This window comes from Dicentrarchus labrax, unplaced genomic scaffold (genome assembly GCF_905237075.1).
Source record: "Dicentrarchus labrax unplaced genomic scaffold, dlabrax2021, whole genome shotgun sequence".
NCBI classification, from domain to species: domain Eukaryota; kingdom Metazoa; phylum Chordata; class Actinopteri; family Moronidae; genus Dicentrarchus; species Dicentrarchus labrax.
In genome coordinates, this window is record NW_026136715.1 from 18,421,943 (window position 1) to 18,439,408 (window position 17,466).

A 17,466-nucleotide genomic window follows, 5' to 3' on the forward strand; every position below is an offset into this window, starting at 1 on the left:
GCGGTGACCCCTCACAGTCGCAGCCCAAACACAGACAAGAGCCGAGAGAGCATCTGCGAAAAGTGGAGGGAGGGAGGGGGAATGGAGGGTGGGAAAAAACGAGAGGAGGCAAAGAAGAGGAGGAGGGAAGCGTCTGACGCAGCAACGCTTTCTCCCATTCAAATGGGGTGTTTAGACAGGCAAATGGCAGTTTCAAAGGGTAATTATCTGCAGTCAGGAGATCACCTGCACCCTGTCAAGAACTCTACGAGTTTAAAAAATAGTATGTTAGGGATGTATTGAATGTAGGCTGTGTATACAGGTGCTGTAAATGTGGGAAGGGTTAGACGTCCTTCTTTGGGTAAAACTTTATTTACTTTTTTCAAAGTGTAAAAAATTAAGGAAAATCTGTTAATTTTACAGGATTAGGTAGAATGACATTTAGCAAAGTTCCACAAACTACTTTGACAAATTACTTAAGTCTTGCTTGCCTTGCTCTCACAGCGAGGTTAATTGCAGCTCAGCTGCAGCAGAGCCAAGTGGAAACATTAGGTTCGGCTGAATAACAGGTGAATGCAAAGCAGGTCAATACGTAGTCAAGTGTGGGCCTGCCAGCTGTTCACTCCCTCTGCTCTGCCACCACTGCACAATTGTGACACACACACACACACACACATACACACATGTTCATGCTTTGCACAGAAGAAATAACATGGGGCAGGGAGTTAAATATGTAAACAAAGCAAGCAGAAATCCATTCTTTTTACACAAACACGGAAAAGTAAATAATACAATGCATTAAAAAATGCAATATACATTACATTAAAGGTCCGGTGTGGAACATTTAGGAGGATCCTCTTCTACAGAGTGTGCCATGTTTCTATAGTCGCCCAGAATGGACAAACCAACCACTGGATTTGGATCTAGAGGGCCTTTCTCCTGAGTTTCGCAGACATTATAGTTTCTTCCACATGCTCGGAAGGCTGAACTGTATTAAAATGGTTGAAATCTGCAACCATTTGCTGCTAGATGCTACTGACTTCTAAACACTGGTCCTTTAACTTCTGATAACACTTCAAGGGTAAGGCTTGAGTTGATTTTTTTAATTTCATTTTTAACAAATCCCATGAAAAGATCAAAGCCAACAATGAATTTGTTTAACTAACAAGTATAACCTTTAACTAAAGCCTGATATAGGTTGATCCTATTTGCCATAGTCCTCCATTGATGTCTAAAATAATAAAAAAAAACATAAATAAGCCACACTATCTTATCTTGGTGTAGCGTAACAAGCAGTAAACCCAGCATTCATAAACTTTCTAGCAAACAGTTGCCTGGTTACATATCTAGCCGACATAGAACATTAAAATTCATCTGGAGTTGTGATTCTGTCCACTTGGAAAATGTAAACCCAATATTTACTCTGCTTTAGCTCTGTGTTGCTGTCCACCAACATTTGGCTTTATTGCTGCTAAATGCTCCACTATGTTTACCAGCAAGTCGCTAAATTTGCCTCCTTGTTGTTTGGCCCTGTGCAGGAAGCATTTTTTACAAAAAAATAGTTGTATGCTGCAGCTGAAGACATCACTAATAATAAAGTGGTGAGAGGCAACCAAAACAGTACAAGTTGTGGGTTGTAAAACCGAAACAATAAGCTTAAAGGCAATAAAATGCTCTATAGATAATTCTCTCTGCTATTTTGATCCGTCGTATATATATAATATTGATGAGAGCAGCTATTTAAAAGAAAATAAAACTATACATTTGTTTTAATACGTTTTCTATAGGGACAGATGCTGTTGTGGAGAGCTGCAGACAGGTTAGCAAAGTTGGAAAGTACTGAGAGACGGACTAACACATTGTTGGTTTTGGTCTTCTCATTGGATTGTAACACCTACCTTAACCTTTAGCACTTGAAAACACTTGCAGAACTAAAGAAAAAAAACCCTGTTCAAAAGCATGCCTCTGTGTATGACAAGAAGTAACACTATATATTCTCCTGCCAGTTATGCCAGGTGTCTCTCTCTCTCTCTCTCTCTCTCTCTCTCTTTCCTCCACTTTCTCAGCCACTCTAATCCTTCACTTTCATACACTAGTCTCCTTGTCCGGATTTTTAATCTAGCCTGGTAGCTGTAACTGGAACAAGTTTCGCTGACAACCTTGTTTCACCTAAAAGCCAAATCAAACTGTCTTTAATTTCCCTACCACTGTACCATGTAACAGGCCAAATCCCCCCCCCTCTGTTTCTCTCTCTCTCTTCAGAGTACAATAGCTGTTTTGCTCTCCCCTCTCCTCCATTCTCTCTCTTACTCTTCTACAGCACAAGGCTATGACATTGAGGGAATGTGATGTGATGTATTGTAGTGAATAATGTATTCTGCGAGGATTGTACAGAGCGCGTAGAGCAGATGGCAGCAGGTTGATCTCGATGTGTGTGCGTGTGTGTGTGTGTGTGTGTGTTTAATGATGACAGTGTGTATATGTGTATGTCGTGCGTCTGAACGTGTGTGTGTGTGTGTGTGCACTCACCCAGAATGGGGGAGGGGAAGGAGGAGAAGAAGGGAGGGAAGAGTGGGGGTTGGTGTGTATGTGTGTCTATGTGAGCCTCCTTTGTGAGATAAAACATGCAAATGGTGGATTATTTTAATGCATTTTTTTTATAGAGCCCCAAGCCTTAATCCCTAAAGCAGTTGAAATGAAAATAGTATATGTTTTCTTTCAAACTCTCTCCCTCCCTCTCTGTTTTTTATTCCCTGATAGGAATTTACAACTACCAGCTGTCTAGGAACGGGATCCTTTGCACTTAAATTTCTTTCTGGTGTAGTTACAGCCAAAGACTGATGATTATATCCGGATAGCATGGAATTGACTAAAGCTTGTCAGGCCTGAACTGCTCAGTTACGCAATGGAAGGATCATGGTTGTGACATTTTTCTGATTAAATGGTGATAACAATGTCGATCATAAAAATAGAGCAGAATGCTCAGTTTGTTACTTTGAGAGTGGACTGCAGATATAAAATATGTGCATTTATAAGCAACGAAAAAGACTTGCAGGAATATAACACTCCCACACATACTTCTCTATAGCATATAGCTCATATAGATTTATTATCTAAATAATTAAGTATGTGAAAATCATAAATTCAAATAACCACCAGTTTATATTTTAAATGTGAAATGTGAAAAAAACAAACACATATGCCCAATTGTGAAATTATTGTCACTTGATTGTCTCGTGTGAAATAACTAAAAAGAACTCTTGTACTCTGTACTTAGTTTTAATTAAGAGTTTGTTAGAGTTAGTACACTGAAGTACACAAACACATAGATAGACACATAGAAAACACACCAGTATGAAGTTGTCCCCTAGGGATCAAGCTAGCAGATGGTAGAATCTATTTACATTCAGGTGATGGGTTTATATGTTTAAGGTTATTCTAATTTTTTACGCGCTTTGCAGAGACTTTGTTTTGAAATAGACTGGCAACTGTGGGGTTGTACTTACACTGTCTTCATGACTACTTTCAATACTTTTGACTTGGTACCATACTCATTTCCATCTTTTTCCTACCTGTTGGTTACCTGTCTTGGGGGCTGGTGGTGTGATGCCCCACACTCTGAGGCTCCTTCAGCCAACATGGTCAAGATATTCTAGGTGGCATGTTGGGCTGTGAAGCGCAACGTTTGGTGGATGCCTGGCAACTGGCCTGCAGTACTGTTATGTTACTGAGGCTAGACACAACAACAACAGCAAATGTCATTTTATTGTATCCTCCCACACCACAGATGCAAAAATAGAGGAATTTTCAAGAAACTTCATTGCTTCTTCGATGAAAACGTTAATGAATTAATCATTATAGGAGTTGTTGTTGTTGTGCGTGTGAGGACTTTGTTGAAAATATCAAGGCTGAATGAAACAGATATGAAACATTAGGAAAAAAGCTACTGTTTCCTATGCTTGCACATCCTTGTCTCTTTCATATTAGGGACAGTGAGCATAATTGAGTAAATGTATTTAAGTATTTGAGCGAGCTGATTCAGCCTCTCTGGGATGGTTGATATTGTACTTAGGAGGAATATTGCCCGAGGCAATTCATTAGTGGTAAATAATTGAGAAGCTCAGATAGTGCTAAGGTGAAATGCCTCTTATTATTTCATGGAGTTTGTGTTCTTAGGGCTCTTCAGTTTAAGAATATTAAAAATGCACAAGCCTTTCCACAAATTACTCACTGGAAAGATTCACAATGGGCGCTAATGACTAGCCATCCATCTTCCATTGTTTTCAAGCTCTGTAAAAGTGCTTTGCTGCGCCATTATCAATTCTGTTTCTGCTTTTGGTAATGTTCTTTTTTTTTATGAAGGATGTCATTTACCATCGTGCTTTTTACATTTTTTACTTGTTTTATTTGAGGTAATTAAGGCTCATCATCTATTACAGTAGGATACCGTCCATTGGCAGTTTATTTAAAAAATATATATATCTCAAACTCCAGTAATGAAAGCCTGTAGCTTAGATGGTAGCGTCCAGCCTCTCAAGAAGGGGTGTGGAGAGTGTAATGGAGCTGTCAACCAGGCATGCAGCAGGCTAGTATGGAGTTATATGAATAGCAAGGGCTTATGTTATACATAGATCAAACAACAGCAGTCTTAGGATGTCTCATTGGCAAACTAATAAATCTGCCTCATATCAGTGTTAAGTGCACCTGCATGTGTTTATTCAACCTCAGATAGGCTCATGCAAATGCCATTTGTTTACATTAATTTGCATTCAACTAAATTTCTATCTGCTGAAAGGTTTTCTAAAGCGTTCCTTTGAACCCCACTGTTTTTCTTACCTCTTTGTGTCTTTTATTTATGTCTGTGCACGCTTCAACTCTTATCTGTTAAAAATTCTCACCTTTATATGTTGGTTTTCCGATGATGCAACTTAAAGGCCACTGAGGTTTTATTTAACATTATATACACCCACACACCACCACGTGACAAACAAGTAATGGGGGAGCATCTGAAGGTCTGATCAGTTATTCACAGCACTGTATGTACTATAATAGCATAATGTGTTCAGCCCGTGGTCTGTGGTCGGGGTGCAAAAGCTGTCTATCCTTAACAAGTCAACAACTGTTGTATGGTTGTGAAGTGTTTTGTAAGATACTGACACTTGTGGTTGGACTGTTTTTTAGCCATCCTGGCAGTGTGATTAATTGTTCAGCCCTATTTGGTGCAAACATTCATCCTCAGACAATGAATCCCAATGACTTTGGTCGTGCCACTTGCACGTCAAAAGTTCAACTTGATGACTAAAACTGCTAGTGTATGTTAGATTAACCCTTTTGATTTAGGTGACAACACGTTGCCAACCTCAAGCTAAACAGTACTTTTTCCCTCACACATTTTTCAACATGTAATGAGCATGTCAGCCCATTGGGCCACTAGTATAGCTGAAATTTACTGTTATGTGGTTTTGATTATGTGAGCTGATGTTTGCAGGTCATATTTATAATGTAGGTTATATTGTATTACTCTCACAGTTGTTCATAACCCAACTGTTGTTGTGAGCTCTATTTAATGTATAGATAGATAGATAGATAGATAGATAGATAGATAGATAGATAGATAGATAGATAGATAGATAGATAGATAGATAGATAGATAGATAGATAGATAGATAGATAGATAGATAGTTGGATAGATACTTTATTTATCCCGATGGAAATTCAAGTATCCAGTAGCATATGAAACATACATACATTAAACATACATTAAACCTACATTAAAATAAAATTAGAAATTAAAATAAAATCAACTTATAACACAGTAGCTACAATAAACAGTGCAAAACAGTAAACAGTACAGATGGAGTACAAATGGAAGTAAACAGTGCAAATGGAGGTAGAAATTGTCCGTTGTCTGTTGTCTATTGTCCTCCCTGCCTTGACTAAGAGCTGTTGTACAGTCTGATGGCCAGGGGGACGAAAGAGTTTTTCAGTCGGTTGGTGGAGCTGAATTGGCACAGCAGTCTGCCACTGAACACACTCCTCTGCCTGGTGAAGGTCTTGTGCAGAGGGTGGTCGGCGTTGTCCAGTATGGACAGTATATGGAGACAGCGTAAATCCACTTGTTGTTCCATGATATTCCTGTAGTCGCCAGATCTTTGGCTAAGTGCCAGAGTTCAGCCCCACTGTCTTATAGGGGTTTTGTCTATATGCTTGTCAGTGTGTGTAAGAGAGTAGGGAGGTCGGCATAGGGAGGAGGCGTGTTCGGGGTGGAGGGGATGTCAGCTCATTAACCTCCATTCTTCCCCTAGCATGGTGCTGTGTAGAGTCACTGTGTAAGTCTCATGTCATTACTCCTCCCCCAGCACGCGTGTGCTGGGTTTGAGGGGAAGAGCAGAGCAACCAGAGAAAGGGAGAAGGAGGGAAAGGTTCTCGAGGGAGGGGGGGCCCTTGACATGTTCCTTTACAAATGCCCTGCTTGTATCTTGCAAACTAAAGCCCCGCCATGTCGTTTCCTTCCCCACTTTTGTCTTCTCTGTCTCTTCTCTTTCTCTCCCTGCTGTCTTTCTCTCAAACCACAGGCCCGGTACAGTGTGGGTGAACGAGGGGTTAGGCTCCACACTGCCCCCCCTCCAGGCATCAATCCAGCTAGGAAAAGACTGCCCACTGCTGTGGTGAGATACAGTAGCCAAGCGTCCAATTTCTAAAACCTCGTCTGTTTGTGCTAGCCAATTGATTTAGAAAGTGGTACTTCAAGGTACCGGCCTGGGCCCGGTGTGGTTTTGGAGGTTCCAAACTGAGAGTTGTGATTGCTCTTAATGGGCAGGCATACTTACTTAACCTCATGAACCTCCCTGCAAGAACACACACAAGCACATACTGTCATGTTTTATACATGCATGCGTGAAAAACTAATTATTTCATATTCTCCACCACACACTGCAAATATTGTATTTATTTGCATTGAAAAACTGGCACACTTACTGGAATTCACAGATGATGTCAAGAGTTGTGTTTCTTAATTGCAGCAACATATGTGTGAAAACATGCAAAGGTGCAAAATACGCCTCTGTAGTTGTTATAGTCGGGTCACCATGTGTGGGCTTCCATAGAAACAAATTAAGTCTGAATTTGAAAACACCTTTGACATCTTAACAGCTAATCTTTAACAACTTTTTTATTTAATGATGTATAAACAACTATAATACAGAATTATTTTACAGAGACACCCAAATACTCCCCAGACTATAACACATAGATATTTCTTCAGGCAGTCTGCTATCTGAATGATGTTGCAATGTAACTTCCTGTGCATTTTATATTATATGTTAAAACTACACTAATCTATGATCTTATTGGCAATAATGTAGCATGCTTCCCTTTAAAACTGTACAGTGTTTTCGTGTAAAGATCTGTGCATGTATTACTAGTGCTATAATTATTTTATCTTTGAAAGTGAACACACCACAACCTGATTATCAGTAACAGTAACACTTCCCTCCCACCTTCTATAACTGTAAGTTCTATGCTGCATCTTAAAGTCCGTGCCATGTTGGTGCCTGTAGGAGACTGAATTCAGCACACATCCTAAGCCTTTTGTATTTCTTCCAACAAAGAAGACACCCATAGAAATAGGTTGATGTGTCCTATGCTCGTAATGATTTATTTTAGTCACTGCCAGAAGAGTCAGACTTTTTTTTCTTCTTCTCCCTTTGCTCTTTCATACTTTATACTGTGCAGAGGCAAGAGAGCAGTAGATTGCAATAAGATAACCAATTATATGCTAGAGGAAACCAGACTTTTTTTTCCTGCTGCAGTTATCTGATGCTGCGGTGAGCAGAGGCAAAGGGCTGGGGTAATGTGACATTCACTCTGCCCTTTATCTTCTCTCATCGCTGTTTACCCCAGTCAGTTAAAAGTGGCTTGTGCTCTGCATCCTCTCCTGCTGCCAGAGAAACCTCACTGACATAGACTCACATAGACATTCACTTACTGTACGGACACACATATTGTACATGCAATCACGCACCCGTTCTCACCCCAGACCAGACAGTGTAAGTGTCAGGTAGACTGGTGGGATAACCACTTTCCTTCTAGTAGCGGCCATGATGTTAAGTATAGCACTACTGCACCTGCTGGGCCTAGCTGCTAATTGCATGTGATGTTCTTGTGCTTGATGCTAAGAAGGTGTTTCCCAGCACTGGTTAGCAGGCAGGCTGTTGAAGGCCACCGCGGCAGGATGAGGGAGGCCATGTGGGTGGCACTTTGGTCTGACATCATTTTTTTTTCTGTTACCTTTGCACATGCACTCGCACGTTGCGTACTCCATGTTTATGACCTCTTTTGCTCTCTGCTATAGATACTGCACAGGCAGATAGTAAGACAATCAGACTATATGTCAACAGAAACAGTGCAGCCATCTTTTATCCAACGAGTACAACAGGCAGAGTAACTTTGATTGACTGTTGGAACTTAAACCTGCAATAACACATATTTTTGTCCCAGTACTGACAGTATCACCTCTTAATTTCATTTGGCAAATGTAACATTAGCATCGGTTTGCAGTCATGTTTCTGGCCACCTGATGAACATTCACTCTGTTTTGGTTGCCACCAACTTCTGAGGGAGTTATCTTGCTCTTAAGCAGCTAGATGCTCCACTATGCTCACCTCTAGTCACGGACTAGACTTTGTCTGCCATTTGGTGCAGGGCAGGTACCATACAGTTGTTTTTTAGGGAAGTAAGGGGAACTGCAGAGCTGTGGGTGTCTCTGTGGGTTCAACACTATAAGCGACCCCTTTCACATAAATGTAGTCATGTGATTGTTTATATTCAAATATTGATTATAGCCACTCTCCAAATATCTTACAAGAACACCTGTAAATCCACAGAAAGTAATGGATACAAGTCAAAATGTCAAGTCAAAAAGCGGTACAATAATAATTGTATCGAAGGCTTAACTTTCAAACAGTATCAGAATTTAAACTGTTTTGGATTTTCGGTTTGCCTTGAGTTCTTGCATTTGGAACAGGAATCATATAATTATTGGAAATGACTGCTTTATGGAATAATTTTGATGATAAATACAATAGAATAAACACAAAAGCTGATTTACAAACATTCTAGGTTCCTATTAAAACAGTGTGAGTTATCATGCGTCACCATCACCGTTTAGATTTTATCCTGTTGTGAACTCACTAACTCACAGTGAACCCGAGTTCACAGTGGAAACAAAACCTTATTTAGCACCACCCCACCTGGCCTCCCTCCACACGCGCGCACACACACACGCACACACACGCACATAGACGCACACTACATTTCTCCTCAATCTCTCCTCCCATCTCTGCTGTTGACTGTTGCTTCTGTTTTGTGGTTGCTTCAGTGCAACAGAAAATGGATGAATGAGAGCTTCAGCCTGCCTTTTTATTTTTACACATCACAAGGTATAGGTGGAGCCGGAAGCGGTTGGAACCTGTATTATGTCTTTAGTGAAAAGGTTGCTTTTTTTTTTCAAGCCGTTGCTGATGGGAAGGGCACTGTGTGTTTGTGTGTATCTGTATTGTTTCACTGTGGAATGCTTTAGACCTAATCATAACAAACAGAGCTGATGCTCATTAGATGTGAGCTGATGGATCGCACCAGCGCTGACAATAAAACAAAATATTTCTTTAACAGAATCAGCTGGAAATGAAATGCCAGTAGACTCTTAAACACTTTTAAAACAGTCCTTTGAGGAAATTCAACGCTGCAATGATTCATATTACCGATTCCTCTAACTAAATACTTTCTTGGATGGCACAGGGCCAGCAAATTCCAAAAATAATTCCATCAAAATCCTTCTAAGAGATACGGCGAGCTGCTCCGTGTATCTTTCCGATATCTGATCATGCCGTCTAATGTATGTGGTCTGCTGACGGGAGCACAGTGTGTCCAGATAAACATAGCCTGGGTTTTGCATATGAAAATGAGCCATGCAGCTGATAAAGGTGAGGATACATAAGATGCTGGGCGTTGGTGCATGTGACCCCAGTGCTGATGCAGCTGAGTGTGCGCATGTTGTCTGTGTGTGTGTAGTGTGTGTGTAGGATCAAACTCTCACACCCAGGAAGAGGCCCTGTTTCCCTTATCTAACGACAACAGAGCATGTGTCGCCATGGCCACAGGCTGCGCTTTTTATGGGCTTTGTGTGTGTGTGTGTGTGTGTGTGTGTGTGTGTGTGTGTGTGTGTGTGTACGTGTGCGTGTGAGTGTTTGTGTATATGTGTGTATGTGTGTGCCATGTTCATTGTTTGCCCATGTTCATTGTTTGCTTGGGGCGTGGTGCAACACCAGAATTGTTACTATAGTCTCTCCTCTCTCCCTCTTTCTTTCTCCTCCTCCCATGCAACTCTGAAATCTATCTACTATAGTGTTCTTTCTTTCTTTCCATTCTGTCTCTTTCTGCCTCTCAACCTCTTTGTCTTTCAATCTTCCCCTGTTTATAAGTGTGTATACATGTTTGTGTGCACACAAGTCTGTCTGTCTGTCTGTCTGTCTATCTATCTGTCGGTCTCATCCGCTTGTCTGGCTTTGAACCAGCTGTGACAAGTTGGGCAACATCAAAATTCAGTGGCACATTGTCTCAGGCTGAGGTTTGTAAGGTCTCTCCTACAGCTTAATTGAACAGAGGACGAGGGAGAGAGAGATGTAAAAAGAGAAATAAAGAGAAGAGGGGAAAGATGAGGAAGAAGGGTGCTCAAACAGGCATACATATTGCATGAGTCCCCCCCCCCACCACCACCACCACCACCACCACACCCTTTCTTCACAGAATGGCTGTGTACTGTTCTGGGCTTATTAATTCCGCTCGGTGAGAGAATTATTTTTAGAGACTTGGTGTACTGGCAAAGGCTTTTAAAGTCACAAGTATTACACACTCTGCTTATAGATTCCCTTTTATAAATTGAAAAGTTCTAAAAGTTTGTTGTTCTTTAGTGTAATACTGTATGTTTTTTTTTTTCTTTTACAGATGTTGCAATGGTCTGCTTGAATGCTGATTGGGTAGAAGTAAAATTATTTTTTACTCTGCTACATCTTGTCATATCATATTCCATACTACACAAACTGTAAGATGGTATATGATGTAGTAGGAAAGCCCAGTGGTGGAAGATATAATAAATTACTTAAGTAAAATTAGAACATCACAATGTAAAAATACTGTACAAAAATGATCTCAAGTAAGAGAATTGACCCTTTCAGAGTATGTATCCTTTATATAAATGGATTATTAATATTAATGCATTAAGGGTCTAGTGTGTAACATTTAGGAGGATCTATAGGCAGAAATGGCCTGCACGCTTGGTTGAGGCAAGCAAGCAATACTTTTGAGTAGTTTAATCTATAACAACAAATCATATTTTACAAGCTGAGCATATGTTTTGTATGTAAAATCTTAATCTTCAGTGAATTAACCAGTAACCAAAGCTGGTAAATAAATGTTGTGGAGTACAAAGTGCAATATTTACCTCTGAAATGTAGTGGGAAAGAAGAATAATGTAGCATGAAATGGAAATACTCAAAGCACTTTGACGTAAGCACAGCACTTAAGCAAATGTACTTTAAAATGTACACTCGTAAAGCCATTTAAGTTTGTAAAAATGTTATATAAATAATGTTATATAAATAAACCTGAACTATAGTTTACTTGTAATATTAAGATATACATAAAAACAGGTTACCGTGGAATTTGTGTATTTCAACTCATTAGATGCAGTTATGGCAAATATTATATTATTTTGCTTCCCAGATAATTGGTTTCCTAGCTTTCAAAATGAAGTATTTTTTTTCATCATTAAGAGGTCAGTTTTCTCTCTGGTGATTGGACAGTCATGGCATTACCCAGGCACACTAGCAGTTTATCTCCGCCCCACCCCCTTCACAAACAGATGTTGCCTAGAAGGCTTTATGAGGAGCTTATATGAATTGTCCATCAATCAAAAGCAATCTTCAGTGGAGTCTGTAATTTTGCCTCCAATCCTGCCATCAACTGTCTCACCAGTGCACTCCAAGATAAAAAGATCCCAGCATTGTATTGCACCATTAGCACTGTGTAAATATTACATGTTTTCCCTGGATATGCTAGTTAGCATTACTTCCACCTTGTGGCTTCATTATTTTTGAAACGCTCAGCTTTGTCGATGATTGCGAGGCATGACCTAGTTCTGGGACTCACTCACTGTGTCTCTCTCTCACACTGTCTTTACTTTCTCACTTTTCTTCCTCATTTACTCATTCTCTGCATCTTTTTCATTCTCCCTCTACCTCTCCACCTCATTTTCCTCTCACACCGAATCTGTCTACCTCTTTCTTTGTCATTTATTCATTGTCTTTCTCCATTTACTGCCTCAGCATTGCCTTCATCCTTTTAGTCTGTCTCTTTTCTGCCTCTCTGTTACTCATCCTCTTTCTCTCTCATGTATGCATTCTTTATTTCTCAATTTGTCTCCCCTCCACAACCTATTATTATTTTCTTCTATTCTCACATCCCCCCCTCTCTCTCTACCCCTCCCTGCCTCTCTATCCCTCTTCTCCATGTTTTTATTCCTCTCTCCCAGCACCACGTGTGTCACGGAGGGAAACATCGCGAGCAGTGGTCCCTGCTGAACAATTACCATGCAAAGCAATCCAAATAGAGATGTTTGCCGAAAACAACATGTGTGTAATTACTGCTTAATGAGGCCCTTGTCTCAGGCAGAATGCCCAATTAGACTGCCGATGAGAAAGCGATGCCAAGGCCCACTGAAGAAAGAGGGGGAAACAGGGGTGGGGAGGGAGATGGAGAAGTAGAGGGAGGTTGTAACACGGAGAGAGGTGGGGACGATGAGAACATGGGAAAGGGAACAGAGGAGAGAGAAAGCAGCAAGGAGGGGAAATAGAAAAGAGGAAGAAACAGTGAAACATGAGGGGGAGTGGAGAGAGAAAGATGGAGAGAGTGAGAGGAAAGAGTGAGAGGGAGAAAATGAAAGAGAAAGGGAACAACAGAGAAAGAGAAGATGATTTCTGCAGTAAATGTGGAGTAATGGCAGAGCTGATAGCATTGAGCCGAGGATAAATTGGCATTTTAAGTGGGAGAGCGAGGCAGTGCAAAGGAGAGCTATCGAGAGAAGAGCAGGGGGAAACAGCTTTACATTGCAATATATGGGCAGCCATGTTGAAGCACAAAATGGCTGACCTTTCTAGGCTGTCTTTGGCCTTTTTGGTGAATATTATATTACAGATGTAATTGGTGAAAATGAGCACTGTCTGCCTTCATTGCTTCATTCAGAGCTGTGAGAAACTGCAATAAGGCTCGGCACTCAAAGAATTCAGATTACAAAACAAACTGAAATACAAGATCTGGCAGCATTTTATGGTAAAAAATGGCGTTATTCAGCGACTGTACTCTCTTTTCAACAGAGAGAAAGAAATTCTCAAAATGGCTTTACGTCACCAGTGATATCAAAGTGGCTTTCAATGGAAAGAAATTGCTCAGTTAGGTGCGGACAAGAGGCTTTTATGTGAGAAGCAAAGAGTTTATTGCACATATGTCACCGTGGTCAACATCACTTTGCCCCTCTCAGTGAGTCACTTCTCACTGTTAAGTGATAGACGCCAGCGTGCTTCATTAAGCAAATTATTGTATGTAACTCCAATATGTAGCATTAAACAATTAGTCAGCAGTCAGTTTCACTTGAAATAAACATGCAGTTTTTAGTGCTGGTGGTGCGAATGAAGCTTAAATGCAAGTGCTTGTCTCAGTTTCATGTTTGCGTCTGTGGCTGAATGTAAATGTAATCATTAGAATAACCAAGTGAATCCTCACAAGGGCTTCCATGATATGCATCGTTAACCAACCATTGCCCTGAGGCAGGCGCTCATTCCCCCGGCCTTTCTCCTGCAATAATGTACAGTAATTTCTCTTTCTCACCACTCACATGCTCATTTAGCTGCTTCAACTTTTTCCTGTCTACCAGTGTAGATATTAGATTTCACCCCCAGGAATTCTTCCCATTTCCGTCCATTAGTCTACCTAGTTGGGCATTGTTTTTGAGCAGGTATATCTTATGATCCATTTGTGTTCACTTGTATCCAGCGTGTGTTTATCATTCAAGGCTTGCTCCATAGGCACAAAGCAGACCACCGCAAATGAAAAGGGCCCCCCCGTATCTTCACATCTGAGGAATTTGACATGGAATGTTGTCTAGTTTGATCATGTTGTCTCTGCTGTCTGTTCTCAAGTCTTCTCTGCATTGATATCACAAAGGATGACCTCTGTCAAACAAACAAAAAAGGAGGCTTTATTTGACACGTTGGGTTTCTGTGTGCATGTGTTATTATCCAGTCCAGTCAAGGTTTGTTCCATTTGCTGCAAGACTGGTATGACAAAGCTTTATGCCTTTGGAAGCCAAGGGCATTTCACAATACAGCTCTTCTTAACGTAGTAGCAGTTTCACCTTGACACCGCACAGGTTCAGTTACTGAGCCGTTTGTGGGGCAGAATCTCATTTTCTCTGGAGCTAAAAACAGAATCTGTGTTGTTTTTTTCTTTATTTGTAGTCTACTCAAAGCTGATCTCATTGAATTCATGAATTCTTCTGGGATTTAGCTCACCAACACACTATACATGTTGCATGTAGGCCTAGTGCTAAACTAGTGAGCTGGTTTTTTCCCAACAACCTTGGGGGTCAAGGGTCATTTGTTGTTATGTGAGTTCTAACCTGGTGTCTAACAGTGCTTTGGCACCTGCAGCAAGAGATCTTCTGATGCCCGATTAACTTAATGCTGAAGACACAGCATGCCCTCACTTTACAGCACAGGCACACACACACACACACACACACACACACACACACACACACACACACACACACACAATGGATCCACAGCCTCAAAGACAGACACACACACCCTTTACTACTGTATGCACTCACAGATTCATTCACACTCATTCTCTGTCTCATACACACAGCAGAGCCCACAGGGAAAAGCCCATCTCTCGTCACTGTGCTCATGTAGCCTAATTACGGCCCGCTGACGAACAGTAATTACCCACGCTGCCATGCCACCACGAGGTTTAACCAAAGTGACAAAGTCATTAGTCTCACACTTCAGGCCACCCGTAAAGAGCTTTTCCTCTTCGCACCTCCTCCCCGGGCCCCAATTTTTTTTTTTTTTCATCACACCTCCTCTTCCACACCATGATTTATTTCTCCTTTCTGTTTCTATCCACAGTTTGATGGTGACAACATGTATATGAATGACAATAACCAAGAGTTTCGGTCTCCAAACCAGGTAAGAGAGCCCACGTATTTACCTATGTATCCCACAAACCAGAAATAAATACTTGGGAACACTGTTGGGTGAGCTTATAATGAGTTTATAGGATTATATTTTTTAGTAAATGTTGGAAAATATTAAATGTAAATGTTTGCCATCTCATTAACTAAAGATGGGGTTGTTGTGAATGCAGACAAAACATTTTCCTGGTTAATGTAAGTGGAAATCACAGTAGTTTGTGGTCACCCTGTCATTATTAACTGTTGTGGGTTAAACATTTAAAATTGGTCAACTGAAATCAGTACAAATTACCTTGCTTTAAAACCTTTCATATTTGTTCTCGTTAGCCTCGTTGTAAGTGGTAGTAACAAAATGCATTATCATTTGGAGCCTGTGTTTCTGCTCTAAGTGAAGCAAGTGACAGGATTGGATGTTTGATAGAATAGAATTTCTTTGTTAACTGTGAAATTAGCGACTATATGAGTGATTGAAATTCACACATATTTAATTAGACCATCCATCAATATGTGGAAAAGCGTGTGAAGTTTCCCTACGGTGGGAAATATGTGAGGAGCTACAGAATAAATGATCCTATAACCACCAAGTAATTGAGTTGAACTAGGCTAATCTCTCCTTTCAGCATGCCTTTAAACTTAAAACTTTATTGATCTTATAATCATTACAAATGGCTCAGTGTTCTTTAAAATTTCTTAGTAGAACAACTTTGAGGCAAATATTTCATATAATTTAAAATGTGTTTTCACTACCTGATCCATCATGGTTGGCCAGATTCCATCACTCAGGCTTTTGAAGCTGTTTTTGTTAGCCATGTAGACATGCACAACTGATGGAAAAAAGATTTTTAGCCACTCTAGCAACATGGCTCTCTAGGGATGGCAGTGTTGTTCTGACAGTTGGGTTAGTCTATAGTCTTAGCTATAGAGACCAAAACCATTTTTGTACCAGGCTGTAAACATGTTTATATCTGCCGTAAAGTTGTGCATTTTTTAATATGGGGTCTTATGGAAACCGATTGCTTCTGTAGCCTTAAGTGGCCTTCGACGAACTGCAGTTTTTGTTTCTTCCATGTTGGTTTCATTTGCCAGCCACGGTGGTAGCCGCTTGGTCTTCGTTGTCGATTACGGTTCTCTTTTCACCCTGTCTGCTCTGTCTGTTCTCACTGTGTTTCACCGAAGTCAGGGCTGGTGTAGCCCTCCACATACACACGGTACAGAGGAGACACAAAGGTAGCGTTACTCGAGTTGATGACAGCTCCTTACATTACTGTAAGTGCCTCTGATGTGAGGTACAGCATCACAGTGTGGCTGTAGACTCCTATTTTTGTTTTTTAATATACAATATCGCTTTCACAAATCAACAGAACTGTTGGTTTTTGCCGCACACCATCTAATTTGGTTTTGCGATCAAGGTAGATCTGTGCATTACTTTTTTATAGCCACATTAACTCTGTGACAGCAGCAACTGTATTGTGATCTTCTTGTTGACAGTTTTACCAGGTGCCTGAAATGTAAAATGGGCAGTTTTTCAGATCGTTTGATCTCTCAAGCTGTCAAGTCAAACTCAGAAAATAACATGGGTATTAGAGATGAGGCACAAGTGTTTTTGCAATATCTCATGCAAAAGATTTATAAATCTTTATAACAGCAATAGACAATTTGCTGATCAGCTGACTCAAACTAAACAGTTCGCTGACAGACAAAACCAGCACCAACGTTTCACCATTCCAGGTTCATCAAAGTACTGGTCCTAGTCTGGGGTTGCACAGTCCCAGTCACACTGTCAGTTAGTTAGACAGGCACAGAGCTGAGTGCTCCCAGCTGGTAGAAGGGAACACATGGCTGGACATATGGCACAATTTGAAGCTCCAGGATTTGTTGATCCAGCGGCGAGGCCTTCGTGTTCTGACAAAACACGACGAGGTGGAGGCTCCTCGTCAATTAGTGCCTTGCCAAATACTGTCAGAGAGTCACAGGACACGGCCAAGAGGCTGAGGATGTCAGGGCACACACACACTCACACACTAACACACGCATACTGTAATAGGAAGTGACACATTCTCTGACACAAAGTTATTCATAAGTCATAAGCACATGTGCGAGTAGACGTCCTCAATTTCAGTTCGTTTCACTCACAACACACACACACACACACACACACACACACACACACACACACA

General features: G+C 40.8%; 1 protein-coding gene across 3 annotated transcripts in view; it reads left to right on the top strand.

Moving 5' to 3' along the window:
* LOC127377321 (thymocyte selection-associated high mobility group box protein TOX) overlaps positions 1-17,466 on the top strand; it is a 77,683-nt gene that overhangs the window by 23,527 nt on the left and 36,690 nt on the right. For 2 of the 3 annotated variants that reach the window (XM_051425083.1, XM_051425084.1), the window contains exons 2-3: positions 6,555-6,647; positions 15,225-15,284. In XM_051425083.1, coding sequence (XP_051281043.1) covers positions 6,555-6,647; positions 15,225-15,284 — 153 coding nt within the window. The remainder of the gene's footprint in view (positions 1-6,554; positions 6,648-15,224; positions 15,285-17,466) is intronic. The other variant, XM_051425085.1, reaches the window with a different exon arrangement.